Source organism: Silene latifolia, chromosome 11, assembly GCF_048544455.1.
Source record: "Silene latifolia isolate original U9 population chromosome 11, ASM4854445v1, whole genome shotgun sequence".
NCBI classification, from domain to species: Eukaryota; Viridiplantae; Streptophyta; class Magnoliopsida; order Caryophyllales; family Caryophyllaceae; genus Silene; species Silene latifolia.
Window position 1 is genome coordinate 13612025 of NC_133536.1, and position 27569 is coordinate 13639593.

Consider the following 27569-nt stretch of genomic DNA (forward strand, 5'->3'; position numbering starts at 1 on the left):
CGGACACTATCCGTCACAAGCTGAAGACGGATAGTGCCCCTCTGACAATATACAAGTGGCACTATTCCATTTCCACCCACTTGCCCTCCCACTTGCCTTATTGTGAGAGAGACACTATCCGTCTTCGGCTTGTGACGGATAGTGTCCGTGACGAGCAAGACGCAGTGAAAAAAAAAAAAAAAAGATGGGTAGCAATTCTCTTTATTCTAATGTTTCATACATTCAATTTGATTTTGTCCATCAATTTTGAAATCAATTTGGAAATATGATTACTCCGTATCAAGTAAAGACATGAATATGACTATACCAGTACCACAATCACGGAAACGAGGTAAAATCGTAAAATGAAAGGAGTGGAGCAAAATTGTAAGAAATGTACCAAGATGAGAGAAATAAATAAGACAAAACAATATAATTAGAAGAATTACCACAGTAATTAAAATCTTGACTTGATCTCAGTTGGATTTACTTTTCTCTACAAATGAATATTTTTGCTGCTCTTTCCTTCTTCTTGTCTCCCTGCGTTTTAATTTGTTTTTTTTTTTTGGGTGTGAACCATCATCTGGCTTATTGTTTTTTGGGTGTGAATCATTTGGTTTAGTCCGTATTCGAGTCGGGTGTATGAGTAAATTTCCATCGCCATTCCTCCTTATACAAACTTACTCACTCGCTAAACTATTGTGGCGGGGTGAGTTAATTGGAAAGAGAGAAGGTGTTGTGGAGGTATTATTGTGGGTGAGGCGATTAAAATAAGTAATATTGTAATGTAAAGCGATTAAAATAAGTATTGCTATGGGGTGAAGGGATTAAAATAAGTATAAAATTTTACTAAATAAGGAAAGTGGAAGGTATTGACGTATTGTGAATAGATAAAAAAAAAAAAAAAAAAAAAGAAGGATGATTATTATTTAGAATAGGAGGGAGTATGATTTATAAGACTAGATAACTAGATAATTGTATCGTTTAACACAAACACAAAATCAAATGTTTATTTTTTTACCATTTTATGATAAAATATGACCATTTTACCATTTTAAATAATCACAAGATAATTTTACCTTTTCCGTCTTTATTATTAAATCCCTTCTTATGTTGAGATTGTCTCAAAACAGACCTACTCTTTTTTGTATAACCGTGTTACAATAGATTTAAATGTTCTCTAGTTACTTCACTTTTTTCTTTTTTTTTTGTGTGTGTGTTCGAGCTTGTATTTCCTATCTTCCCTAACAAAAAATTATTTTAACCATTTTAATTGTGCGGAACACCGATTCCTTATACCCCTGTAAGTCTGTCACCCAACACCGATCTGTGTAATCGAACTGTAGATTTTTTTGGAATAAATTATCATAAATAAGCGAGCACATTATTGTGTTACCAACGAATTCTGAAGAACTTATCAAGTGAGATATAGTTTGGTCGTATAAGCTAGCTATAAGCTTCGCCATGATAGTTGTCGATCCAACAAGCAAACAGATTTAAACAATAACAGTTGAGAATATATTGCAATGACATGACAGAAATTACAGTCAAGCATATTCACAAATAGTGGATTTTGACCAATATACTGTCAAAATATGTCGTTTACCAAATATATGAAAAATAGTAGATTGATGGCCGAGTCCACTAATTTCACTTAATATGTTTTTACGAAACAAGGCCGGTATCGATTTCGGAAAGCAACGATTTTTTTTGCCAAACCCAAGATCTCATGAAGACGATTAATTTGGAAAATAGTTCTCTTTGCGAACTCGTGACCAAGAGATGTGCAGTCAGAGTTTACTAGACGATAAAGAAAATCTGAAACCTTTGTCAATGTAATTATGACAGGAACCGCAGAAGTATCAATCTGTAGAAACTAAAAACTCTTCATCGCTGGCATCAATTTCTAGCTGATCACTTGAAGAACTAGCGTCAGCAGCAATGACCTGAACTCGTGGTACTCGCGTATGGTTCAGAGCAGCCTGCACAAACAAAAGAGTTCAGTGTACGCTCTAACACCTACATAGCAGTTTCATAGAACAAATTTCTCTTTTAGTCCAATTAACTTCAGTATCTTCCAAAGGATGGGAATTAAATCACCTAAAACCTTTTATAATTTTAACCCTTAAACATGGCGAAACTAATACAAGGCTTTGTCAAAGATAAGAGAGGGGTAAAGTGGCGAGAAAATGAAATGCCGAAATCTGCAGAAGGTGGGTGCATCAGTAGATAGGCAAGTCAATACTACCTTGACGCCGCCTGCACCTAAGCCGCCTGCACCTAAGGCATCCAGCATATTCCCATCTGAACTGACCACAAAGCAGTCTTTCCCTCCACAAGACCACAATGCATAGAGATGAAAGATCAATTCCAGCCCCTAAAAATATGCTTTATAATCATTGTCATAATATTAAATCTCGGTTTCAGTCATGGTCATAGTATCGGCTTTTACGCCTGATCTCGCTAAATGCAGCCAATATCCAACTCAAAATGCGGACGCAATAATCTTCAAGACCTTTACAAAACATTCACATTTTTGCAGTATCCTTAACAAATCATTAATGTATTATAGAGAGTATCATGTGAACAAAAATTCATACCAGCTCCACTTTTACTTCCCAATAGCCCTCTCTGTAGAGCAAGTGCCAGTTCCGACGATAATTCTTCACCTCCTTTGCCCTGTGACATATGCTAAAATCACTCAGTAACTGATGTCTACTACTTTTAGAAAGTTATCCAAAGAAGGAATCAAATAAAGGGAAACTAAAATAAGGGCACGCGTAGTAGGGATTAGTCATTCGTTTACCTCTTTTATTCCACCGTTTTACAGAGATGGAAATAGCTGAACTCATTTGGGATTCTTCCTCCGCACTTGCATCTACTATATAGTGTTTTCCCACCTAGAGTCAAACGAGAAATAATGAGCCTAATCAAATCCTTCGTCCTATTTATATTGTTCTCATTTGACTTTCGTCATGCACAAATGTAGACTACGGTAGCTAATATCTTTAAAGATATGGAACTGTGTACAGCAATATAGCTGTCAAAGTCCAAATAGAGACCATGTAAATAGGATAGAGGGAGTAATCTAGATCATAAAGAAAAATTGAAACCTTTGTCGATGTAATTATGACAGGGACTGCGGAAGTGTCGTCGAGCTGTAGAAATTCGTCACCACTGACATCGATTTCTGATGCCTTTCTTGCTGATCTCACTTGAAGAACTAGCGTCAGAAGCAATGACCTGAACTCTCGTGGTACTCTTGTGTCGCTCATAGCAGCCTGCACAAACACAGGGGTTCAGTCCATTAGGCAGAACTTCCATTACTCTCTAACACCCGAATAGATGTAACGATAGTGTTGGGATTGGTATCACAGTGACAACTGCGATGGATTTGATGCAATATACACAGGGGTTCAGTCAAGTGCTTCAGTAGATAAGTGAGTAATACCTTGATACCTGCGCCATAAAGGCATCCAGCAAATTCCCATCAGAACTGACCACAAGACGGTCTATATATAAATCCCAACAGGTCTTTCCCTCCACAATGCATAGAGATGAAAGATCAGTTCCAGTCCCTGAAAAACCGTGCAGGTATCATTGCTATAAAATTAAATCAAGGTTTCAGTCACGGTCACAGTATCACCTCAAAGTGCAGTGAAATATTATTCATGTTTGATGTTTGATTGAACAACAATGTCCATGTTATCATTTAAAGAAGTTATATCTAGTCTCTAGAGTGTACAGCGATATCATAGCTGCCGAAATTCATTTCATTTGACTACCAAAGTCAAATAACGACAATATAAATAGGATAGAGGGACTTCTAAAGAGGGGAGTGGAATAATCAGTATAGCATATCAGAACCTATAAATTTCAAGTTAAGCTAAAATCCAATGAAATAAGAATGCAAGCCACACACGGTATATTTGCATGGACACTGTGCACCAGTCGCAGCTAGGTCTCCCATAAGATGAATGCTTCCATTTTTGCAGTCCAAATCCCTGTCGAAAAACAAATCAAATGACAGCTGAAGCTGAAGGAGTGTCCTGGCCTTGGCATGCTCATAATTAGCTTCTTGTCACGGGTTTTGGCTTGGACAAACACAATTTCTTTTCCCTTGTTATTTTCGTTACCGATTAATCTATGTACCGAAATGAAATGCCACTGAGAGTTGCCTGAACAACACAAAGCACAATTCAGAATGCAATGCTCCTGTGTACCGGTGAAATGCTGATGACATACCCTGGCATACCTCTTTTCCCTTAACCTCGACACCTTCACATAACTAGTACAGTACAAGTTGATAACACTACACAGGTCTAACAAAAGTTAAACAAATAGAGTCCAATTTCTAAACAGAACATCATGTTGACTTTGTCATTAACATGTCAATTCCATTAGCACTGGAGACTGTGGGGTGTAGTTTTAACTAATAAATTAATACACCACTTGATTTCAAGTTTTGGCCAAGCCCAGAAGCATATTTGATTATCAAATTAAATTAGAAGAATTCGGGATGGAAGTTTGGTAATTAGCCTATTAGTAGCATATTCACAAATAGTGGATTTTGACCAATATACTGTCAAAATATGTCGTTTACCAAATCTATGAAAATAGTAGATTGATGACGGAGTCCACTAATTTCACTTAATATGTTTTTACGAAACAGGGCCGGTATCGAATTCGGAAAGCAACGATTTTTTTTTGCCAAACCGAAGATCTCATGAAGACGATTAATTTGAAAAATAGTTGTCCCTTTGGGAACTCGTGACCAAGAGATGTGCAGTCAAAGTTTACTAGACGATAAAGAAAATCTGAAACCTTTATCAATGTAATTATGACAGGAACTGTATAAGTGTCAAACTGTAGAAACTCTTCATCACTGACATCAATTTCTGGCTGATCCTTGAACTAGCGTCAGCAGCAATTACCTGAACTCGTGGTACTCGCGTATGGCTCAGAGCAGCCGGCACAAACAAAAGAGTTCAGTGTACGCTCTAACACCTACATAGCAGTTTCATAGAACAAATTTCTCTTTTAGTCCAATTAACTTCAGTATCTTGCAAAGGATTGGAATTAAATCACCTAAAACCTTTTTATAATTTTAACCCTTCTATACCAAGCCCTTAAACATGGTGAAACTAATACAAGGCTTTGTCAAAGATAAGAGAGGGGTAAAGTGGCGAGAAAATGAAATGCCGAAATCTGCAGAAGGTGGGTGCATCAGTAGATAGGCAAGTGAATATTACCTTGATGTCTAATATCGCTAAATGCCGCCAATATCAACTCAAAATGCGGCCTCAGTAATCTTTAAGACCTTCACAAAACATTCACATTTTTACAGTATCCTTAACAAATCATTAATGTATTATAGAGAGTATCTTTTGAACAAAAATTCCTACCATCTCCACTTTTACTTCCCAATAGCCCTCTCTGTAGAGCAAGTGCCAGTTCCGACGATAATTCTTCACCTCCTTTGCCCTGACATGCCAAAAGCACTCAGTAACTGATGTCTAATACTTTTAGAAAGTTATCCAAAGAAGGAATCAAATAAAGGGAAACTAAAATAAGGGCACACGTAGAAGGGATTAGGCTCGAGATTTGACCCAATTATCGTACTGTAAAGATCGAAAACTGAAGTTGAAATTGGATGTGTTCTACTGTTTCTAAAACAAACTAGAAATTTAAACAAAAAATCTGCAATTACTGAAATCCTACAAAGAAGAAGATAACACAGCCAAACCATGAAAACCGCTAAGAATATAAACATTGTCAATCAGTTCAGACGTCAACAGGTCAGGGGAACTCCGCATGAACTACTTCAGATAAGATAACAAACACTTATTATCAGAAAGATGAGAACTATAAATAAAATACATACCTGATACATGGGTGAAGCTGTTGCACTACCAAGTTCAGGCCGATAAGAACTAGGTCTACCAAGTTCAGCCTGCATTTCGCCATTCAAATGTATCAAACTTCTTCCAAAAAAAATGTATCAAACTTCAAAGAGAAGAAATAACACTGCCTTCACACTTGCAGTAACATCAGTTTCCCTTATCTTGATACTTTCTGACTCGTTTGCCTATTATAGATTTAGTGGCAAACAATATCGTCATCCTGTAACCCCCAACGTATACATTATACATTATACAATAACGCACATAAAATACTCCATTTGTCTTAAGTCATTCGTTTACCTCTTTTATTCCGCCGTTTTACAGCGATGGAAATAGCTGAACTCATTTGGGATTCTTCCTCCGCACTTGCATCTACTATATAGTGTTTTCCCACCTAGAGTCAGACGAGAAATAATGATGCACAAATGTAGACTACGGTAGCTAATATCTCTTCTTCAAATATATGGAAGTGTGTACAACAATATAGCTGTCAAAGTCCAAATAGCGAACATGTAAATAGGATAGAGGGAGTAATCTAGATGATAAAGAAAAATTGAAACCTTTGTCAATGTAATTATGACAGGGACTGCGGAAGCATGATCACTGACATCGATTTCTGCCTTTCTTGCTGATCTCACTTGAAGAACTAGCGTCAGCAGCAATGACCTGAACTCTCGTGGTACTCCCGTGTCGCTCATAGCAGCCTGCACAAACACAGGGGTTCAGTCCATTAGGCAGAAGCTCCATTACTCTCTAACACCTCAATAGATGTAACGATAGTGTTGGGATTGGTATCACAGTGACAACTGTAACAAAGAGAAGTAACACTCGCAATAATATCAATTCCCCCTATCTTGATTCTAGCCGAACCATTTGCCTATCATAGATTCAGTGACAAAAACAAAGATCAGCTTGTACCCCAATTATATGCAACTAATTAAAGTTTGCCCCCTCCTTCAGTCATTTGTTTACCTTTTTTTTTTTTTTTTTGTGACGGGTATTTTAGTTAAAGGTAGCCAAATGATTGAAACGGAGGGAGGGAGGGAGTAGTATTGTACCTGAAAGAAGTTGTAGCCATCATTATTAACATACAGTACAATATTAAAAAAGAAAAGTGGTCTAGAATGTAGAACGGTAAACACAAATACACAATCAATAGTGCGATCATTATTATTTCTTATTCCCGCTTCGGCTGAAAAAGCTCTAGAAGTCATCAGCTCTGAAATTCAGATAGTCGGCTGCTCGAATTTGAAAGAAGTCATTGATAAGGTTTTCAGGAGACTAGATTGACTACGTACAATTTCACCATTGTATCTCACCATGTAGGACTTGTAAACTGTAGCATTAGGTTAACATATGTAAATATATGGACAAGTATGCGGCATGTCCTGATGTATCTCAATTCTCAAGCTGTGAACCAAAGCTTTCGATTTGATTTAGCGGGGAAAGATAGGAGCAAGGAAGGCTGGCCCTTGGGAGTATTCCGATGTGGGAAAATTTTGGTCGAGAAATATCAAGGATTCTTTTGGGTCATTCCCTCTAAATTTTGGAATTTGTATTACCTATCTGTGCCATATTTTGAAGTTTTGCTGATAACTTGTCATTTATATTCATGCTCTGAGAATGCACGACTTAAAATGATGGCGAGGTAGTAAACAATTCGCCGTGTACTAAAAATGAATACAAATCAGAAGAAAATTATGACCCTTCTAAGAGTAAGGTAGTTATCAAAAGAACCGTTTTAAGTTTACGGGTGGTAAAATACTAATTGTGCAGGGTGCAAACTTCTACCACAACTTTCATGACAAAAAAATGGAGAATTGATTCAAGGTAAACTAGGCATAAACTTATGTTACTACTCATTTATTTAAATTCATATACCTTTTACAAATTTTGAAATATGTAACGACGCCTCTGTTTATTTCAAGCTTGCCTGCCTATCTGCTATCGCCCATCTTTGTTCATCTTGCTAATCACGGAGGGAAGTGCAGAACTGCATCCCCTCTGGCAATTCCTCCATCTCTTTTAATCCACTCAAATACAAGAGTTGAAGACTACCAGCAAGGTTATGCCATGACATCACGTCAAATACGATAAAAAGAAAACTCTAGTGTCTAAATATAAACTAGAATGTACAATGGTAAACACACACACAGTACACAGTGAGTAGTGCGATCATTATGTCTACAACCACCTCACGTCAAGTGTTGATATGTGTTGGATGAGGGGCCAGTCCTCCCCATTCGGTTGTTTGCATCTTTTACATAGACTCTCAGAACAATGCCAAAGCTCGAATTCCTGGAGAGAGGTGAGTTTGGGCATCCATTTTGGCATAAATTTTAGTTTGGGACAATACCAGATGACAAGATATCGGAGGGAAGTGCAGTACTGCATCCCCTCTGGCATTTCCTCCATCTCAGAGAAACCACCCAAAAACAATTCTTGAAGGGTACCAGCAAGGTTATGCCATGACATCCTACCCAACTCTACTTTTGGACACCGATCTATACGCAAATACTCCAACGCAGAAAGCTGCTCCAACCATCCTCCCACGCTCTTAAGTTGAGGGCAACTATTGATGCGTAAGATTAGCAGGGAAGACCATAAACAGGTCAGAAAATCATTTACCTCTCCCAAGCTAACCAAACTCCCATCCCTCACTATTTCTATCTCTGAAATAAACTGAGTGTACTCCATTGGCATTGCTTTTAGCCACTCCAAGTTGCTGATTGTCAGCTGATGGCGAGGTCTGCAACTCATACGTCTCCTGAAATCATTTATTACGAGTTCTTCGAGTTGAGGACATAAAGGGACAAACATCATATTTTCACACCATTTTATACTGAGATTCTTTAGTAGAGGAAAACAGGGAGCTGATACCCACTTTACTTGTCCTTCTGGGCTGCTCCCACTGTCATCAAGATGGACCACGAGAGACCCTAATTCTGATCTCCGCCACCAACCTTTTAATTTAGGCAACCCAAAAATGTGGAGGTAATAGAGGCAGGGAAAGAAGGATGATTCTTCACCCAAGACAAGTGTTTCTGAATCTTCTTCATCCATGAAATACTCCATATTCGGCAAACTCGAAATATCTAGAGTTTTAAGGTGCGGAAGTTTCCCAATCTGCCAAGGCAGATAGAGCAACTCACTGCAATCTTCGATCTTCAAAGTGACAAGATTAGGGAAATCAAACAACGCCGAGTTATCCCCCCTCCCTGGCCATCTCCGTATCGTCTCACCATGATACCCATTCAACTCCAATGCTTTAACATCACGATGAGGCTGCATCTCTTCCAGCAGTGCTTGCTCAGACTCCTTGCTTCCATACTCCCTCCCGAGTCTAAATTTAATGGCAATCGTCTCTAGGTGTTCCTTACTCCTTAAATAACCTCCCCCGCCTTGTTCTTCCTTCACAAATTTTGCATTTTTAAGTACTGCTATTTCAATCTTCAAATCCCCTTTCAATTTATTCAGGTGACATAGGTCTTTCAACCCATTAAAACATTGCTTTGAAGTTGAACCTGGTCGAGCACCAACCACAAATTGGCATAGAGTTTGCAGATTGGTCAACATACCTATGCCTGCCGGCATTGGCACATATCTCAGTGCATCACAGCCAACTATATCTAAGGTGACTAGATCAGCTAGCTTGCTCACATCATCTGGCAATTGTTTTAAACTACTACAAGAATGTAAATCAAAAATTTGTAAATTAACTAGCTTTGTTATCGATTTAGGAAGAACTTTTAGATGGCGACTGAATGAGAGGTCTAAACTCCTCAGATGTAACAGTTGGCCTATTAATTTCGGTATTGATTTGCTTGCTAGTAATTGGTCACCTCTACCCATAATTTGAAGACATGTACGAACATGACTATTATTGAAGATGTGATGTGCATGAGGATTGCTCACAAAAGTTACATGGCGAACCCTTTTACCCACACTAGAAGTATCAAAACTGAACCTACAAATCTCTTCACCGGCTACTTTTTCAGCAAGATCATGCAAGAGATCATGTATTTTAAACGAGTCAATTCCACCGAATTCGTCCTCGAGTAAATCGTGGAAAAAACACCTTTGAAACAATATAAGAAAGTACTCCTCTCCTAAATTCTCGGTGTTAATGTAGCCTTGTGCCATCCAAAGCCGAATCAACATTTGCTTACCAATCTCCCAATCCTTGGGGAAGATAGCACAGTACGCAAAACAAGCCTTCAAGGACGGGTTAAGTTGATCATAACTTAACTTCAATATGCGGGTCATGGTATCATTAGTTTCACTAAGATAATCTAACACTTTGTCGTGAAATGATAGCCACTTAGACTTGGATTGACCACGCAAAAGACTTGCTACTATTCTAATAGCAAGCGGGACATTGGTGCACTTTTTAACAATCTTTTTGCCAAGTTTAACTAATTCATCATCTCTTTCTTCTGTGTGAAATGCTATCCTTTCAAACAAATGCCATGACTCCGGTTTTGACAAACCCTGCAACACATGCACTAGATCACCTCCAATCATTTCGGCCGTTGTTTTAGAACGTGTAGTTAGAATTATCCAACTCCCACTTCCCCCTACCTTCAAAAACCCCTCAAACTGCTGCCATTCATTATAAGTTTCTGTCCACACGTCATCTAAGACGAGCAAATATTTTTTCCCTTCCAATTGCCCCTTAACTTCATGATGCATCTCCTCCAAAGACGACTTATCATCAATTTTGAAATTTGATTGAAACTAATGTAATTAGGGATAGTGAATTGATTAGTTGGAATGTTGGATCAATTTTCCAATCTATACCAGTTCCAACATCACAAAAATGAGGTAAAGCAGCAAAACGAAATGAGAGGGTTATAGTAGTAAAAAAAAACTACTGGAATGAGAGAAATGTATACCGCAAAACAACAAATCAGATAAGTTACCAAAATAAAATCGTAATTTATTTTCACAACACGAAATTCCGCTACTTCCTTTTTCCAGAAATCTACATTTACTGCCCTTAAGCTCTACTCCTCTGAAATTCTAAACAATACACCCTCAAATCTATCATCTTTATACCTTACAGATCATCGTCTTTCTTCAATGTTATACGTATTACGGAAATCAATACTCTTACAATATTTGCAATGAAACCAGTAAAATCAATGATCAGAACAAAAACACGCATACATTCAATTAGATATTATCGATCAATTTTGAAATTTGATTGAAACTATGTGAATAGAGATATAGTGAATTGATTAGATGGATTAATTTTCCAATCAATTTTTTTCCATACAACTATATATCTATTTTCCAATCAATTTTACTCAAATTCAAACAAATGAGTGGGACGGAGGGAGTAATACGGTATTACTGCGATCACAGAAATTAGTTAAAATCATAGAAGGAGACGAGAGGGGTAAAATCATACAACGAGAGAAATGCGTACTGCGAGTGCGAACAATTAAAACTAGAGAGGGGTAAAAGAATTACCTCAGTAATTAAAATCTGGAGTTAAATCTTGATTTGATCTGATTTTGGATTGACTACTCTTCTCTTTATCAATTACCCATTTGTTTTTTAGTGTAATCACTTCCATTTTAATCGCATATCATACCATTGGGTTTCCTTGCAACGAGGTAGAAAAAGTTTTGAGAGTTCTCTGTGTATTCTTGAATTTTTTCGTTTTTTATTTTACCCCTGTTTTTCACAAAAAAAAATTTGACCGACAATAATTCTCTGTTACCATTTCAGAAAGCGGTAATTTTTTTTTTCCGAACCAATTATCTCGTCAAGGTCTTAAATTTGAAAGAAAAAAATCACCGCTTTTTGAACTCATATCCGGTAGCTATGGTTGGTCAAAGCTTTTTTAACGAATAAACTTTGACGACCATAATTTACGAGTTGAGACGTCATTGAATTATTTTTCAAACTGAACGGTTAATTTGAAAAAAAAAAAAAATTATCGTATGCTGACCTTGTAAACAAGAGTTATTGACGGTCAATTTTTTTTGCAAGAAAAGAGGGATACATCTTAGAAAACGAAAAAGTTTAGGGGTACACAAGAAAATAACTCTAATTCTTTCATAAATTACAAATTTTTGTGTAGTAACCTCCATTTAATCGCTAAAATTACTCCATCTGTCCCGATCATTTGTTTACCTTATATATTAAGAATCTTTTAATGGGCAATTTGATCTACAACATCTACAAGGTCACAAGTCTACCCTACATTTTTGTTTTAAGGTGTACCCTCCTTTTGAAAATAATGGAAGTTTTGAGTGACCACAACTCTCGACCACTGGTTCGGAAAGCAATGATTTTTTGTCCAAAACAAAAATCTCGTAAAGACGATCAATTTATTGAAAAATCGATCTCGGTGTCAAGCGGCATAGCTTCGCTGAAGCAATTGTAACAGCTCTACGATATAACCCTCTCTTCTCACTCTTTGGTGGACTCACAAGAAAAGGCCGATAGTCGTAGGTCGAGACTATTTAATCTCGGGGCACCAATGAATAATGAACAAAACACACCATAGTACAGAAAAAAGATTTAATCGCATTCAATCGTCCTCTTAGGGAACCAATATACTGTACAGTTTTAAGCCCGGAAAATCCATATTAAAACCATAATTTCTCAACACAAACAAACATTTTATAATTTACACGCATGTAGCAATATTTCTACTCGACTAGCTTTTCAAAAGATACAGACTAACAAATCTCACCTTAATCCCTACGCCAAAAATCGCCATTAGAGAGTAGAAATAAGAACTCTAGGTATAAAGGTTAACTCCATTTCGTGATTCCTCCTGACGAGCTTGTGCATCAGCGACCTCAGAGTCTAACTTGTTCAGAAACTGCTCACTGACATGTTTAGCTACAGAGATCATGTCACGGATTACGCTCGGATCCAGACCTGCCCCACCATGCTTGGTTAGACCACATATATGACCTTGCCGGTTTCCAGAGACGGAAATATCTGAACTCACTGAGATTCTTCCTCTACAGTTACATACTCCCTCCATTCAACTCCACAAGGCCATTATCTCTTTTGCACACTATTTACAAGCGGACATTCAACTTCAATTTTCTTTCGGTACATAAGTGAAAATATATTCATGTGGGATCTTGTTTGATTCGTCTTTAAGAGTTCATTAAAAATATCTAACTTTTATAATTTTTGCAAATACGTAACTAAAGATATTTGTCGAGTAAAAGCCGCGTTGGCAAACGTGATAAAGCATAATGGCCTTGTGGAGTTGAATGGAGGGAGTATACTATATAGTGTTTTCCCACTTGAACAACATCAAATTGGCATTCAAATAATGTACAAGCCAAATGAGTTTATGAGCCTATTCAAACCCTTCGTCAAGTTTATATTGTTCTCATTTGACTTTGGTCCTCAATCATTTGACCGACAGCGATATAAACGACAAATATTGAGCTGATATGATTCTTTCGGAATGCCTTTGATCAACAGCGATATAATCGCCGACAAAGTTCATATTATTTGATCACCAAAGTCAAATAGCAACAATATAAGTACGATAGAGAGGGGAAATCTTTACACTAGATGATAAAAGGAAAATTTGAAACCTTTGTCATGTAATTATGATAGGAACTGCCGAAGTGTTAAACTGTAGAAATTCATCGTCGCTGAAATCAATTTCTCGCTGATGAGCTAATCACTTGAAGAACTAGCGTCAGGCCGTCAGCAGCAATGACCTGAACTCGTGGTACTCCTGTATCACTCAAAGCAGCCTGCAGAAACACACAGATTCAGTCCTTTAAGCAGATGCTCAATTAACCTTTAACACAGTGACAACTGCAATTGGTTCGATACACTGTATAATACTTCGAGTTCCACTTCACTGAAACTCTTTATTCCCAACCTACCATGCATCTAAAAAGTGAGAACATGATGTCTCCAAACGACGAAAACCAGACTGACAGGAAAAAATTAGTTATCAACTTGAAGCAAATCAACGGCACATCACTCTAGGAGAGGGATATGAGGATAACAGTTTGAGAAACAGAGCAAATCCAGCAAATTCCCATCAGAACTGGCCACAAGGCAGTCTATATATAAATCCCAATAGGTATTTCCCTCCACAATACATAGAGATGAAAGATCAATTCAAGCCCCTTAAAAAACAAGAAGTCGGAATCATTGCCATAAAATTAAATTCTAGGTTTCAGTCATGGTCACACAGTACCGGCTCTTACAGCCTAATTTCGCTAAATGTGGCTATTATCACCGCAAAATGAAGCCGCAGCAATTTTCAAGAACTTTACACAATATTTGCATTTTGGTTTTGACCTTAATTTAAAAATAATGAATTTATTCACTGCAATATGCTTAATCAAATTTATTCACTGCAATATGCTTAATCAACTATTTCTACATTAAGAAAAGCTACTTGTGATATGCTTAATCAAATTTCCGCTTCTGTTTTGAGGTAGCAGTAGGTTGACCCAATTACTTTTTCCTTGTGATCAACCATGGCGTTACTCTATAACACTAGTGATAATGTTGTTTTCATTTGATTGTTAATAACATTTCCTCAAACTGTTCCATCTTTAGCTTCTTGGAGTTCCCTCTTCCTAATCATGTGGCATTTATCGGAGAAATTGGCCTTGCTGGCGAGCTTCGAATGGTAAGCATCTCCTGTTTTAACATCTTTTCTACATTAAGAAAAGCTAGTTGCGCCACAATGTCACACTATTTTGGAGGTCACTGGCATTTCCATAAATAATGGAGCTGATTCCTCCTGTCTCGTAATTTTTGTTGTTGAAGATCATCACTTAATTGCAGGTTTCGAGGATAGAAAAGAGAGTTACTACATTAGTGAAACTTGGATATAAGAAGTGTGTTGTTCCCGCTTCGGCTGAAAAAGCTCTAGAAGCCATCAGCTCTGAAATTCAGATAGTCGGCTGCACGAATTTGAAAGAAGTCATTGATAAGGTTTTCAGGAGACTAGATTGACTACATACATCTAGAGACGAGACATACTCAGTTTCACCATTGTATATCTCACCTTGTAGGACTTGTAAACTGTAGCATTAGGTAACATATGTAAATATATGGACAATTCTTAAGCTGTGAACCAAAGCTTTCGATTTGATTTAGCAGGGAAAGATAGGAGCAAGGAAGGCTGGTCCTTGGCAGTATTCCGATGTGGGAAAATTTTGGTCGAGAAATATCAAGAATTCTTTTGGGTCATTCCCACTAAATTTTGGAATTTGTATTACCTATCTCTGCCATAGTTTGAAGTTTTGCTGATAACTTGTCATTTATATTCATGCTCTGAGAATGCACGACTTAAAATGATAGCGAGGTAGTAAACAATTCGCCGTATACTAAAAATGAATACAAATCAGAAGAAAATTATGACCCTTCTGAGAGTAAGGTAGTTATCAAAAGAACCGTTTTAAGTTTACGGGTGGTAAAATACTAATTGTGCAGGGTTCAAACTTCTACCACAACTTCCATGACAAAAAAATGGGGAATTGATTCAAGGTAAACTATGCATAAACTTATGTTAGCCTATTGTGTTACTACTCATTCATTTAAATTCATATACCTTTCACAAATTTTGAAATATGTAACGACGTCTCTGTTTATTTCAAGCTTGCCTGCCTATCGGCTATCGCCCATCTTTGTTCATGTTGCTAACTTTCAGTTTGGTCGTACTCCTTCATTTTGTGAACCAATGGGTTAACTTAAGGCAGCTTTCACACTCGATTAAAATAGAGGTTAAAATATAAAAAGATTGTGAGAGATCTTAAATTAAGACGATCTGAAGGCTTAAGGAAGACCAAATCTCTTGAAATATTTTGTAGCTGTATATGTATAGTGTATAATACAAGTTATCAACCAACGTCGGCTATGGTAGCAAATGTCTTCAAAACTGCCAATTTTTTTTATGTTTTTCTACGATATACCCCTCCATCATATATACCCCTCTACTTGTTCAAGTAGAGTCTAATCAAATCGTATAACTCCTCACAGCTTCACATCTTTCTCACATTGATTATCTTATTCATTTGAACTCTTGAATCATTCTCACTATAATTCAACACAAATTCTCATTTGTGACGGCCAATATCCGTCACTAGGTTGTGACGGGTTAAATAAAACCCACATTGAATTACTGCAAGTCATATGCTCCCATTTCCCTTATGATATCATACCCCTTGCCATTGAATATTAGCCATACTAAACAACGAGAGGGAGAATTATGTTTGTTTGCAAATTGCAAAGAAGAAAAAACTCGTTCAACAAAAATTGGAGGGTACGTACAATATATAAAAGTGACATTAGTTCATATCATTTAACTATCAAAGTCAAATAGCGACAATATAAATAAGATGGAATGCATATTCTTATTTTTTCATATAATTTGTCTACCAAAGTCAAATACCAACTAATGTCACTTAACTTAAGATCTCATAAAATAATAATCGGATTCACGTAATAATGTACGGAGTATAAGATAGAGCGCACACTATTCTCTACCACATGTTAAAACATGAGATGTGGTGGATGAGGGGCCAGTCCTCCCCATTCGGTTTTTGGCATCTTTCTTTGAGGCTCTCGGAACAACGTAAAATGGTTAGAGTATGGAGAGAGGTGAGTTTGGGCATCCATTTTGGCATGGATTTCAGTTTGGGACAATTATAAATGTGAAGAAATTTGAGGCAAGTGCAGTACTGTAACCCCTCTGGCAATTCCTCCATGTCTTCCAATCCACACAATTCCAAGGATTGAAGGGTAGCACCAAGGTTATGCCATGACATCCCACCCAACTCCACTTTTGGACACTCTCGTATACACAAACTCTCCAAGGCAGAAAGATGCTCAAACCATCCTCTTATGCTAACAAGTTCCGGGCAACAGCAGATGTGTAAGGTTCGCACGGAAGACAATAAAGAAGTCGGAAACTCATTTACTTCTCCCAAGCTCTCCATTCTCCTATCACACCATATTTTTATCTCTGAAAGAAACTGAGCGTACTCAATTGGCATTGATTTGAGCCACTCCAAGTTGTTGATTTTCAGTCTCTTCAATTTGGTACATGACAAGGGACGATGTGCGCACCTCATATCTGCTCTGGAATCATATATTGTGAGCTCTTCGAGTTGCGGACATAAAGGTACAAACATCATATTTTCACACCATTTTATACTGAGAATCTTTAGTAGAGGAAAGCAGGGAGATGATTCCCACTCTACTTGTCCTTCTCGGCTGCTCCTACTGTCATTAGAGTGGACCATGTGCGACCCTGATTCTGATCTCCGCCACCACCCTTTTAACTTAGGCAACTCAGAAATCTCCAGGAAATCGAGGCTGGGAAAAAAGGACGATCCTTCACCCCAGACAAGTGTTTCCGAGTCCACCACATGTTTCATATTTGACAACCAAGAAATATAAAGCGTCTTCAGGTGGGGCAGTTTCCCAATTTGCCAAGGCAGATAGAGAAGCTCACTGCAATCTTCGATCCGCAAAGTGACAAGATTAGGGAAATCGAACAACGCCGAGTTATCCCCCCTCCCTGGCCATCTCGGTATTGTCTCACCATGATACCCCTCCAACTCCAATGCCTTGACATCACGATGAGGCTGCATCTCTTCCAGCAGTGCTTGCTCAGACTCCTTGCTTCCATACTCCTCTCCACGTCTAAAGTTAATTACAATCTTTTCTAGGTGTTCCTTACTCCTTAAGTAGCCTCCACCACCATGTTCTTCCTTCACAAATTTTGCATTTTTAAGTACTCCTATTTCAATCTTCAAATCCCCTTTCAATTTGTTCAGTTGCTTTAAGTCTTCCAAACCATTAAAACATTGCTTTGAAGTTGAACTTGGTCGAGCACCAACCACAAACTGGCATAGAGTGTGCAGAGAGCTCAACATACTTATGCCGGCCGGCATACAACTCAGCCCACCACATTCAGCTACATTTAAGGTGCTTAGATCAACTAGCCTGCTCACATCATCTGGGAGTTGTTTTAAACAATAGCAAGAATGTAAATTCAAAGTTTGGAGATTTACTAGCTTTGTTATTGACTTGGGAAGAACTTCTAGATGGCAATTGTCTGAGAGGTCTAAACTTCTCAGATGCAACAAGTCACCTATTGATTTTGGTAAACTTTTGGCCTTCGAATGACTCAAATCTAAAGACCTTAAGCATGTCCATTTCGGTATTGATTTACTTGCTAGTAGTTGGTCCACTCTACTATTGTGGAAAAAATCCCTAATAAAAAGGCACGTACGAATTTGAGAATTATTGAAGATATGTTGTGCGTAAGAGTCATCCACAAGAGAGAGATGGCGAACTCTTTTACCCACACTAGAAGTATCAAAACTGAACCTGAAAATCTCTTCGCCCGCTACTTTTTCAGCAATATCATGCAAGAGATCATGAATCTGAAACGACTTAATCCCCCCAAATTCATCTTCGTGTATATTTTGGAAAAAACACCTCTGAAGCAATATAAGAAAGTATTCTTCACCCAAATTCCCTGAGTTAATGTAGCCTTGTGCCATCCAAAGCTGAATCAACATTTCCTTACTAATCTTCCGATCCTTGGGAAAGATAGCACAGTAGGCAAAACAAGTCTTCAAGGAAGGGTTAAGTTGATCGTAACTTAACTTCAATATGCGGGTCATCATGGCATCATTACTCTCACTAAGACAGACTAAGCCTTTGTCGTGAAATGATAACCACTCAGACTTGGATTGACCACGCAGAAGACTTCCTACTACTCTAATAGCAAGCGGGACATTGGTACACTTTTTTACAATCTCTTTGCCAAGTTTAACCCATACTTCATCTCTTTCTTCTCCTTGAAACGCCATCCTTTCGAACAAATGCCATGACTCCGGTTCTGACAATCCTCGCAACTCATGCATTTGATCACCTGCAATTATTTGGGCAGTTTTTTTCGAGCGAGTAGTTACAATTATCCAACTCCCTCTTCCCCCTACGTTCAAAAACCCTTTGAACTTCTGCCATTGATCATAACTTTCAGTCCACACATCATCTAACACGAGCAAGTATTTTTGCCCTCCAAGTTGCTTCTTAACTTTATGATGTATGTCCTCCAAAGACATTTTATCAGTAACAGAGAATCCATTCACCACCTTCGCTAAATGCCCTTTCAAGTCCAATTGTTGTTGATCCTGATCAGCGATGCAAGTCCACCTCTTCAGTGGGAATGCCTCAGTGATCCTAGGATCGTTATACACAAGTTGAGCAAGAGCGGTTTTTCCCAAACCTCCCATACCCATAATGGAAAGCAAAGAAACATTTGGGTGATCTACATTATGAGAACCCAACAACACTCCTACAATATTCTCCACATCTTCCTCCCTTCCGATGATTACATCAGACAAACAAGAAGAAGTCTCCTCCTTTGTAAATTTTATAGGCTTAAAGTCAACCTTAAAACTAAACTTATCACTCTTACTGGCAATGGTGTTCAACTTGTTGTTAACCATTTGGACTTTACTTGAAAGATTGTGAGTAAGAAGCTTAAACCGAGAAAAAAAGGATGTCACCTTGTTGCTTTTGAGCTGCTTCTGCTTGGCAAGGGTTAGGAACTCGTCTAACACATCATCGGCGTCATAAACAGCATCTTTGAGCTCTTGAATGTAATTCTTCTCCTGGCTGTTAAGAGAATCCTGCTTGGCATCAGCATCCTCAAGAACAGCTCCGACGGTTTGGACAGTCTTCTGGAGATCATCAAGCTCGGATTTGCAGTAAGAAATAGAGCACACTGACTGCATCAGACCCAAAGTTTGGATAGCAGTAAGTATAGTTTGAACTAAAGACAACGTTGTTGAAAGATCCATGATTGTGGGAAAGGAATGATTTCTCTGAGTTTTTGTTTTGTTTTTCTGTATGTTTGTAAATGCAAGATTTCAGATAAATGGATAAATAATACTCCTCTCTCTGTCCTTGGCTTTATTTGTTTTGTCCTTTTCCATTTTCAAAAGGTTCTCTACGTTTTTTGTTGTCCTTTCTATTTTAAGAATGAACTTGATGAGTAATTTTATCATTCACACTCAATTTGTTCCACTTGTCATTTAGCTATTGGCCCTCTCCTCTTTCCAAAACCAAAGGACAACAAATGACCGGGACGGAGGGAGTAATAAAGAGGGCAAGATTTCATAACCACATACGCTGATACGCGTTTTGTAAAATTAGTTGACTTGGTAAAGACTTTTGTCATTGAAATGTCAATGCCAAGTAGGCCAGTAGGACTGGAGTCCGGTTGGATTATCAAATCGGCTCGTTTACACCCACAATTACAAGGAATTAATTATTAATTCTACAAAGGTAACAACTGAAAGTTTGAATAATGGAGAACTCAACAATAATAAGTTCAATTTCTTTTTTGAATCAAAATTTTTTCATTGAATCTTTTATTACAGATTTCTTAGGTAATAAATGAAATGATTTGATATATATTTGACCCGTTTTAAACTAGAATTTGTGATATGAAGGAGAAGTAATTGTCAAATACAATTATTTGACAGAAACATCTTCAAATAACAACTTGTCGTACTTTTTAAAATTATCATCAACCGACCAAACTTACGATAATGTTAAAAGCAAGGTACCAAATGACAACTTGCAACATGATTGATTGTTTAGAAATTTCCTCTTTTCCTTCCTACTTGTCATACTTTTTAAAATTATCTGAGTGTACTACGAGTATATGATTTGAGATAGTTAATTGATCAAAATGATAGATAAGGTAGTATCAAGTAAATTACCAATACTACCGACAACGGAAATTTGGTAAAACGAAAAGAGAAGGGTAAAATTGTAAAAAAAAAAACGTAATAAATGAGAGAAAGATGAGTACAACAAAACAATAAAATTAGATAAGGGTAAAAGAATTACCACAGTAGTTAAAGGCTTGACTTGATCTCAATTGGATTACTTTCTCTTTATAAATGATCTTCTTGCTTGTTTTTGTCTCCCTGCAAAATTTTTATGTGGTATCAGTAAATTTCCATCTCAATCTAACTTTCACTCCTAAGTTTATTCAAAATCCCATTTACATAATAATGCGACACCATCATTCATGTTTCAAGTTCATTTTGTACGTTTGGTCGGTTAATGTGCTGTAAAAATATAGCGTCTGTCTCTCAAATTATTGTACTTGATTCATCTCAGTTGCAATCCAAACTGTGGGTTGATCATCCGAATAATCTCATTGGCGGAGCCAAGATTTAAGCTTAGGGGGCGAAAAATTTTAGTGGGTGCGAATCGGTAATGATATAAGGTACACACGAAAAACTTTCGAAAATTTTAACTAAAAGTTCCGAAAATTACAATAATGAGTCTGAAACATGAATGATGATGTCGGAAATTCCTCCTTTCATTTGCAGACTTGTTCACATTATTATGTAAATGTGATTTGGAATAATAATACTCTCTCCGATTCTTCGGAATGGTATTACCTTTTAAAATTTGTGAGGACAATTTCAATCAACTGATTTCAGGGTGCGGGTAATGGAGATATGAAATGAGTGGTCTAAAAATAAAGGAGTCCAATTATTTGAGTTCATAGTTGATAAAATCCACACTTTGGCACCAGATTTCAAACCACAATCATTAAACTTGACTTGCATTTTAGACTCCCAAATCAAAGGCGTCTCATCTCTTTCCCACCTTTTATTCCACCTTCTCACACCTTCTCACTTTGCCCTCTCACAATCAATTAAGATAATCAGATAGTTTTATTATAGACGGATATATCCGTCTATAGCTAAAGACGGGTCAAATAGCTTGAAAGTGGTGACATTTTTTGCCCCCACCACCCACTTGTTGCTTGTGTTATTAAGAATGTGGTATTGTATTTGGTCAATAACTAAAGACGGCACATATCCGTCAATAACTAAAGAGTAGATTCCAAAAAAATACAAGCCCAGTAGACGGCACATATCCGTCAATAACTAAAGACGGGCCAAATACAATAGAAATATGATTGAAACTACTGTATATGATTATAGATACTTAAAAATTGATCAAAAGGATAAAAGATTATAAGGTACTCCGTATCACTTTGTGTGTAGCATTACAACTCAAAGACAAATCATTATGACAATCACGGAAACGAGGTAAAACTGTAAAATGAAATGAGTGGAGCAAAATTGTAAAAAATGTACCAAGATGAGAGAAATAAATAAGACAAAACAATAAAATTAGATTTTTTTTTGATTAAAAAGGGATTAACCCGTGACCTACAGCGAGTAGGGCCACAAAAACGAAGTTCACAAGAAAAGAGAACGAAAACAAAGAAAGCAGTAGTAAACTATCTAATCATCATCCGCTTCCCTTTCCAAGCACGAATTGCATTCCAATTGCTCACCCAATCTTCCAAGCAATATGGTAAATTTTCTTTCCACGCTTTAGACCACACACCCACTAATAAGATCACTTTATCACGTATACCAGACCAGTTGGGTACCTTACCCTCAAACACCATACCATTTCTTAACTCCCAGATAATAGCCACCACAGCCATGAAACACGCATGCCAAAGACTCCTTTCAAAGCCCACGAAATGGGCACCCGTCCAAGCCAAGAAGGCTTCGTCTACTTCATTCGGGCAGACCCAGGCCACCCCCCACAAATCACACAGTTCGCACCAAATGCGCCATGAAAATTTACAATGCAGAACAAGATGGTTTACCGTCTCCAGTTCGACACCACAAAAAACACAATTCATCTCATCTTCAACCATCGGTTTCCATCTCATTACCCTATCCTTAGTGTTCACCCGTTTCCATAGGATTGCCCACAATATAAGTTCATACCTCGGGGGCGCTAAGCCTTGCCAAACCAACCTGAACCAGGGTTTTTGCTCAACTTCACCATATTTCAGATTATAAAAAGCCTCCATGAAAGACCTTAAGTTAAAAACGCCCTCCTTACCAAAAGACCATATGTGTCGATCCTCCCCCTCCTTTAGCGGTCTGAAATCCTCAATAAGCACAAGAAGGCTGTCAAGTAGAGGTAACTCCCATTGGAACATTCTTCTCCGCCATTGCAATTGCCAAATCCAGTTCTCACCATCCCACATACCCATATCAGCAATATAGCAATTCCGTTGGGATGAAACCAAAAAAAGTCGCGGAAAGGCTTGTTTCAACGTGACATTGTTAATCCACACATCCAACCAAAACTTAATTTTCTCACCTTTACCTATCTTGATTGATACTCCTTGTCTGGAAATGGCTTCAACAACTATATTCCCGCAGCTATACTCGCTAATGGACTACCATAACCCATATGAAGGTATTTTTTGGCCACTTCTAAACATGCCCTCGGGATCCAATTCGTGTATAGAGCAGAGGATTTTCTTCCATAGGCCATGATGTTCACTGGAAAATCGCCACCACCACTTAAATAGCAAACCTGCATTCTTAATTTGTAAGTCACCCACTCCTAATCCACCCATCTCCTTAGGCAGCTGAATGGTATCCCAACGAATCAAAGGAACACCGCCACAACTACTATCTCCACCCCAGTAGAACCGCCTTTGCAAACTAACAATCTTCTTTAGCACACCCACTGGAATTCGGAAAAGTGACATATAATAAAGCGGCATCGAGTTCAAAACTGATTTTATGAGAACCAGTCTACCTGCTTTTGAAATTAACCTAATTTTCCAAGTAGCCAATCTTCTTTTCACCTTATCTATCACAGGTGCCCATGACGAAATAATATTCGGATTTGCTCCCAACGGGACACCAAGGTACTTCACGGGTAAAGATAAGAGCTGGCAGCCCAGCTTAGATGCGTTCCGAACCCCCCATAATCGACTTTTCCCCAACACAATGATAGCAGACTTACTGATATTTAATGTTAGACCTGAACACCTACCGAAGCTATCTAAGAGTCTCCATATATTAGTCAAAGTCTGAGATTTGGCCGGGCAGAAGATTAATGTATCATCCGCAAACTGCAGATGGCTTAACACCACCCTATCTTTCCCCACTTCCAACCCTTCAATCACTCCCAACCTGATACCTCTCAACACTACCTGATTGAACGCCTCCGTCACGAGCAAGAAGAGGAAAGGAGAAATGGGATCACCCTGACGCAAACCCTTCTCCATCTTGAAAGGGGTGGTGGGACTCCCATTAATAAGAATGGAGACTGACGCCGTTGAAAGACATTCAAATATCCACTTCCTCCAGCGCACACCAAATCCCATAGCCTTTAGAATGACCAATATGGTCTCCCATCTTATTGAGTCGTAGGCCTTATGAAAGTCCAGTTTAAGGAGAACCCCTGATCCCTTACTCTTCTTAATCCAGTGCACTACTTCATTAGCAATAAGAGCCCCATCCAAGATTTGTCTTTGCTGCACAAAAGCCGATTGAGTTTCACCAATTAACCCCGGCAATAGACTCCTCAGTCTCTCCGCTAGAATTTTCGAGATAACTTTATATACACATCCCACCATACTAATTGGCCGGAAATCAGATAACTCAACCGCACCCTCAACTTTCGGGATTAGAGTTACCCACGTAATATTGAGCTCGTCTGGGCAATGTCCCTCCTCAAAAAACCTCCGAACAGATAACATGAAATCATCCCCAATTGTAATCCAGTGATGCTTGATAAAGTGGAAATTGAACCCATCAAAGCCAGGAGCTTTCGCGCTGTTACAACTCCAAACCGCAGCTTTAATCTCTTCATCCAGTGGTATTGACTCAATCGTAACACGTTGCTCCTCAGATAAAGAAGCAAAGGGTAGTGCCTCTATCGACTCCACTCCCACACTGTCTTTCCTATATAACCTTTTAAAATACTTCACCACTTCCTTTCTGATACGTTTTGGTTCAGTAAAAGTCCTATTCCCCACCTTTAGAGCTCCAATAAAATTTCGCCGTTGTCTTACGGATGCCATGACATGAAAATAGCGCGTGTTCCTATCTTTAAGTTTCAGATTTTGGACACGCGAAACTTGTCGCCAATACCTCTCTTTCCTAGTGAGCCAAAGTTGAAGAGAAGAAAATAGGGCATTCCTACGGGCTATGAGCACTTCATCACCATGGAGATTCTCCAACTCTCTATCTACCAAATCCAATTGAGCAACCAGATTATCAACACGGATATTAATATCACCAAACTTTTCCTTATTCCACTTCTGAATCGGCCCCACTAGTGCCCCCATCTTTCTATGGATAGGTAGGTGCCCATTATTACTCCACTCCTTCTGGATCAACTCCTTAAAACCTCTACAATTACTCCAAGCATCCAAGCATCTGAACGGCCTCTTCCCCATCAAGGCTTTGTCACACTCAACAAGGAGCGGGTAATGGTCAGACACCTGTTTAGGTAGAGGCCATAACTTCGAATTGGGGAAGAATTGTAACCAAGAGCTATTGACAAAAGCTTTGTCAATTTGACTTGCAGCCCGACAATTTGACCAAGTGAATTTACGTTCTAGTAGGGGTAACACCAACAGCTCCATGTTTTCCACCCAATCTTCGAAATCAACCATACCCACACTTCTATCATCGTGATTTAGCCTCTCCCCAGGTTGCAGCACTTCATTGAAGTCTCCAAACACCAATAATGGGTTAATGAATAACCTTCTCATATTAAACAATTCTTCCAATACCTTCCTCCGACCATCAGCATTGCAAGGACCATAGACAAGAATAATCGAGCACGGTATTTGCTTTTCCCCAAATTTACCACACACCAAAATCCACCTCTCACCACAAACACCACTAGCATTTTTAAAACTATCAGCATCCCACATAAGGATGAGACCGCCACCTCTATCGACAGATTTTACCTCCAAGAAATCAACATTTCTATTGCTCCACCAAGACCTCACACTTCTCTCCACCGAAGACTTATGTTTAGTTTCCACCAATCCGCAAACGTGCAATTGTTTGTCCGCAATTAACTTCTTTATAGCCGTAAACTTGCCCCTGCTTCCAATACCCCTGATATTCCACGCTACACACCTCATCACCCTTCCTACACTACAATAATAGTTCTTCACAGGATAACAATTCACCACCACCCAAACCCAACAGCCTACCTAAGTTTCTGGATTTAACTTCTTCGGCAATACCATCCGTTGCAAAGTCGTCTTCAGACCACTCCTCAATGGGGTCAACCTGGCTGAGCTCACGTAATTCTTCACTTATACGAAACCCATCGCCCATTGGTTAGTCAATGTTTGAGAAAGGACCTCCACTGCTCTAGGTTCCTCGCATTCCCCAATTAAGCTCCTCTCCAGTTCTTCCATGATACTAGGATTGAGTTGAGCCTTCACAAACTTGTCTTCCTCAACCGGTTCAATGCTTCGCTCCGGTATGGTAGAACTTCTATTATCTCTTCTCTCCATTTTCTGTTTTGGAGCACTTCTACGGCTGAAGGATTGTACTTTCTCCTTTTGGTTTCCAGTATTAATGATCCTCTGTTTGAATCTTGCTTCTTGCACATATAGTTTCGAATCATCAACCCATCTACCTTTCAAGTTGTTGATTGCCCGGAACGCGTCCCTCGGACCTCTCATCTTCACAAACCCGAACAAGTTATCTCTATTCATCCTTCTTTTCTTCGAAATGAACACATCGGAAACTTCACCGTATTTCGCAAAAAGCGACCGGAGCCGATCAACCGACGTCGCCTTGTTGATGTTGTCCACAAAAATAGAAATGATTTCATCCTTCCTCCTCCAGATCGCCCTTCTTCGATCTCTTCCCCTTCTTCGCCCTTGACTATATCTTCCACTTCTTGATCCCCATCTGTTCCTAGCACCCCTGAAAATAGGGTTGGAACCATTCCAGATCGTAGATCGGTCCATGTGTCGTCCCCAGTTAGAGCCCAAAGCAGCTCCCGGATACCAAGCCACCATGGTGGATGGCGTTCCTCCGATGACTGCCTCGGGAAAATGGGAAAAGGTAGGCCGAAGATCTCAGATCTGGGTTCAAAGCTTTTTTATTTTTTGATTTTTTTACAATAAAATTAGATAAGGGTAAAAGAATTACCACAGTAATTAAAATCTTGACTTGATCTCAGTTGGATTTACTTCTTCTCTACAAATGAATAATTTTGCTGCTCTTTCCTTCTTCTTGTCTCCCTGCGTTTTAATTTGTTTTTTTGGGTGTGAACGCATCATCTGGTTTATTTGTTTTTTGGGTGTGAATTTTGGGTTAGTCCAGATTCGAGTCGGGTGTATGTGCAAATTTCCATCTCCATTGCTCTTTATACACCTTAGTTTGCGTTATCTTTGGTTAACTTACAAACTTGTTTAGGCGGTCTTACACAAGCCTATTGTAAAATAAGTTAGTTATTGTTGTATTGTAAGACGATTAAAATAAGTATTATTGTAGGGTGAAGTGATTAAAATAAGTATAAAATTTTACTAAATAAGAAAAGGGAAAAATATTGTGAATAGATAAAAAAAGGGACGGAGGAAGATTATTATTTAGAATAGGACGGTGTATGATTTATAAGACTAGATAATTGTATCGTTTAACACACACACAATAATCACGACATGTTTATTTTTATCCCGTTTTACTATAAAACTAGTATTGGTGCCCGGCTTCGCCCGGGCTACCTCTACTCTCCGTTAATTTTTTTTGTTCATTAATATATTTTTCTATGATATATCCTAAAATTAGGATGAAATAAATTTTGAGACAAATT

The 27569-nt window shown here is 38.4% G+C and overlaps 4 protein-coding genes and 1 long non-coding RNA gene across 5 annotated transcripts in view; 1 reads left to right on the forward strand and 4 right to left on the reverse strand.

Annotated features, from left to right (window-relative positions):
* Positions 1–1474: 1474 nt before the first annotated feature.
* Positions 1475–11543, reverse strand: LOC141611115 (uncharacterized). Its single transcript, XM_074429558.1, has 9 exons — positions 11358–11543; positions 7764–7936; positions 6443–6586; positions 3902–3983; positions 3431–3557; positions 3093–3260; positions 2786–2879; positions 2580–2658; positions 1475–1961 (listed from the first exon to the last, which is right to left on the reverse strand). Exons 3-6 carry the CDS (start codon positions 6578–6580, stop codon positions 3251–3253), a joined length of 357 nt encoding a protein of 118 aa, XP_074285659.1. The 5' UTR covers positions 6581–6586; positions 7764–7936; positions 11358–11543; the 3' UTR covers positions 1475–1961; positions 2580–2658; positions 2786–2879; positions 3093–3250.
* On the reverse strand, positions 7957–27093 carry LOC141612960 (uncharacterized). The gene is made up of 6 exons (XM_074431707.1): positions 26906–27093; positions 20778–20857; positions 16386–19765; positions 14861–14921; positions 13556–13627; positions 7957–10619 (listed from the first exon to the last, which is right to left on the reverse strand). Exons 3-6 carry the CDS (start codon positions 19718–19720, stop codon positions 8067–8069), a joined length of 6021 nt encoding a protein of 2006 aa, XP_074287808.1. The 5' UTR covers positions 19721–19765; positions 20778–20857; positions 26906–27093; the 3' UTR covers positions 7957–8066.
* LOC141611111 (putative disease resistance protein RGA1) overlaps positions 8093–27569 on the reverse strand; it is a 30577-nt gene continuing 11100 nt past the window's right edge. The window contains exon 2 of the mRNA XM_074429542.1: positions 8093–9505. The gene's annotated coding sequence lies outside the window, so the exon portion shown is untranslated. The remainder of the gene's footprint in view (positions 9506–27569) is intronic.
* Positions 14446–15108, forward strand: LOC141611117 (uncharacterized). Its single transcript, XR_012528515.1, has 2 exons — positions 14446–14523; positions 14682–15108. It is a non-coding gene; the product is annotated as an uncharacterized LOC141611117 (long non-coding RNA).
* On the reverse strand, positions 22195–22971 carry LOC141612961 (uncharacterized). The gene has a single exon (XM_074431708.1). The coding sequence runs from the start codon at positions 22969–22971 to the stop codon at positions 22195–22197; it is 777 nt and encodes a 258-aa protein (XP_074287809.1).

Coding starts and splice junctions, on each gene's coding strand:
- LOC141612960 (XM_074431707.1), bottom strand. CDS start 19,720: ATGGATCTTTCAACAACGTTGTCTTTAGTTCAAACTATACTTACTGCT. Junction 14,922..16,385: donor ATCTCATGTTTTAACATGTG/GTAGAGAATAGT, acceptor CTAATGCTACAG/TTTACAAGTCCTACAAGGTG. Junction 13,628..14,860: donor AGTATGTCTCGTCTCTAGAT/GTATGTAGTCAA, acceptor GTGTTTCTGCAG/GCTGCTTTGAGTGATACAGG.
- LOC141612961 (XM_074431708.1), bottom strand. CDS start 22,971: ATGGGTATGTGGGATGGTGAGAACTGGATTTGGCAATTGCAATGGCGG.
- LOC141611115 (XM_074429558.1), bottom strand. CDS start 6,580: ATGAGCGACACGGGAGTACCACGAGAGTTCAGGTCATTGCTGCTGACG. Junction 3,984..6,442: donor TCATAATTACATTGACAAAG/GTTTCAATTTTT, acceptor GTTTTTCGACAG/GGATTTGGACTGCAAAAATG. Junction 3,558..3,901: donor AGTGTCCATGCAAATATACC/GTGTGTGGCTTG, acceptor ACGGTTTTTCAG/GGACTGGAACTGATCTTTCA.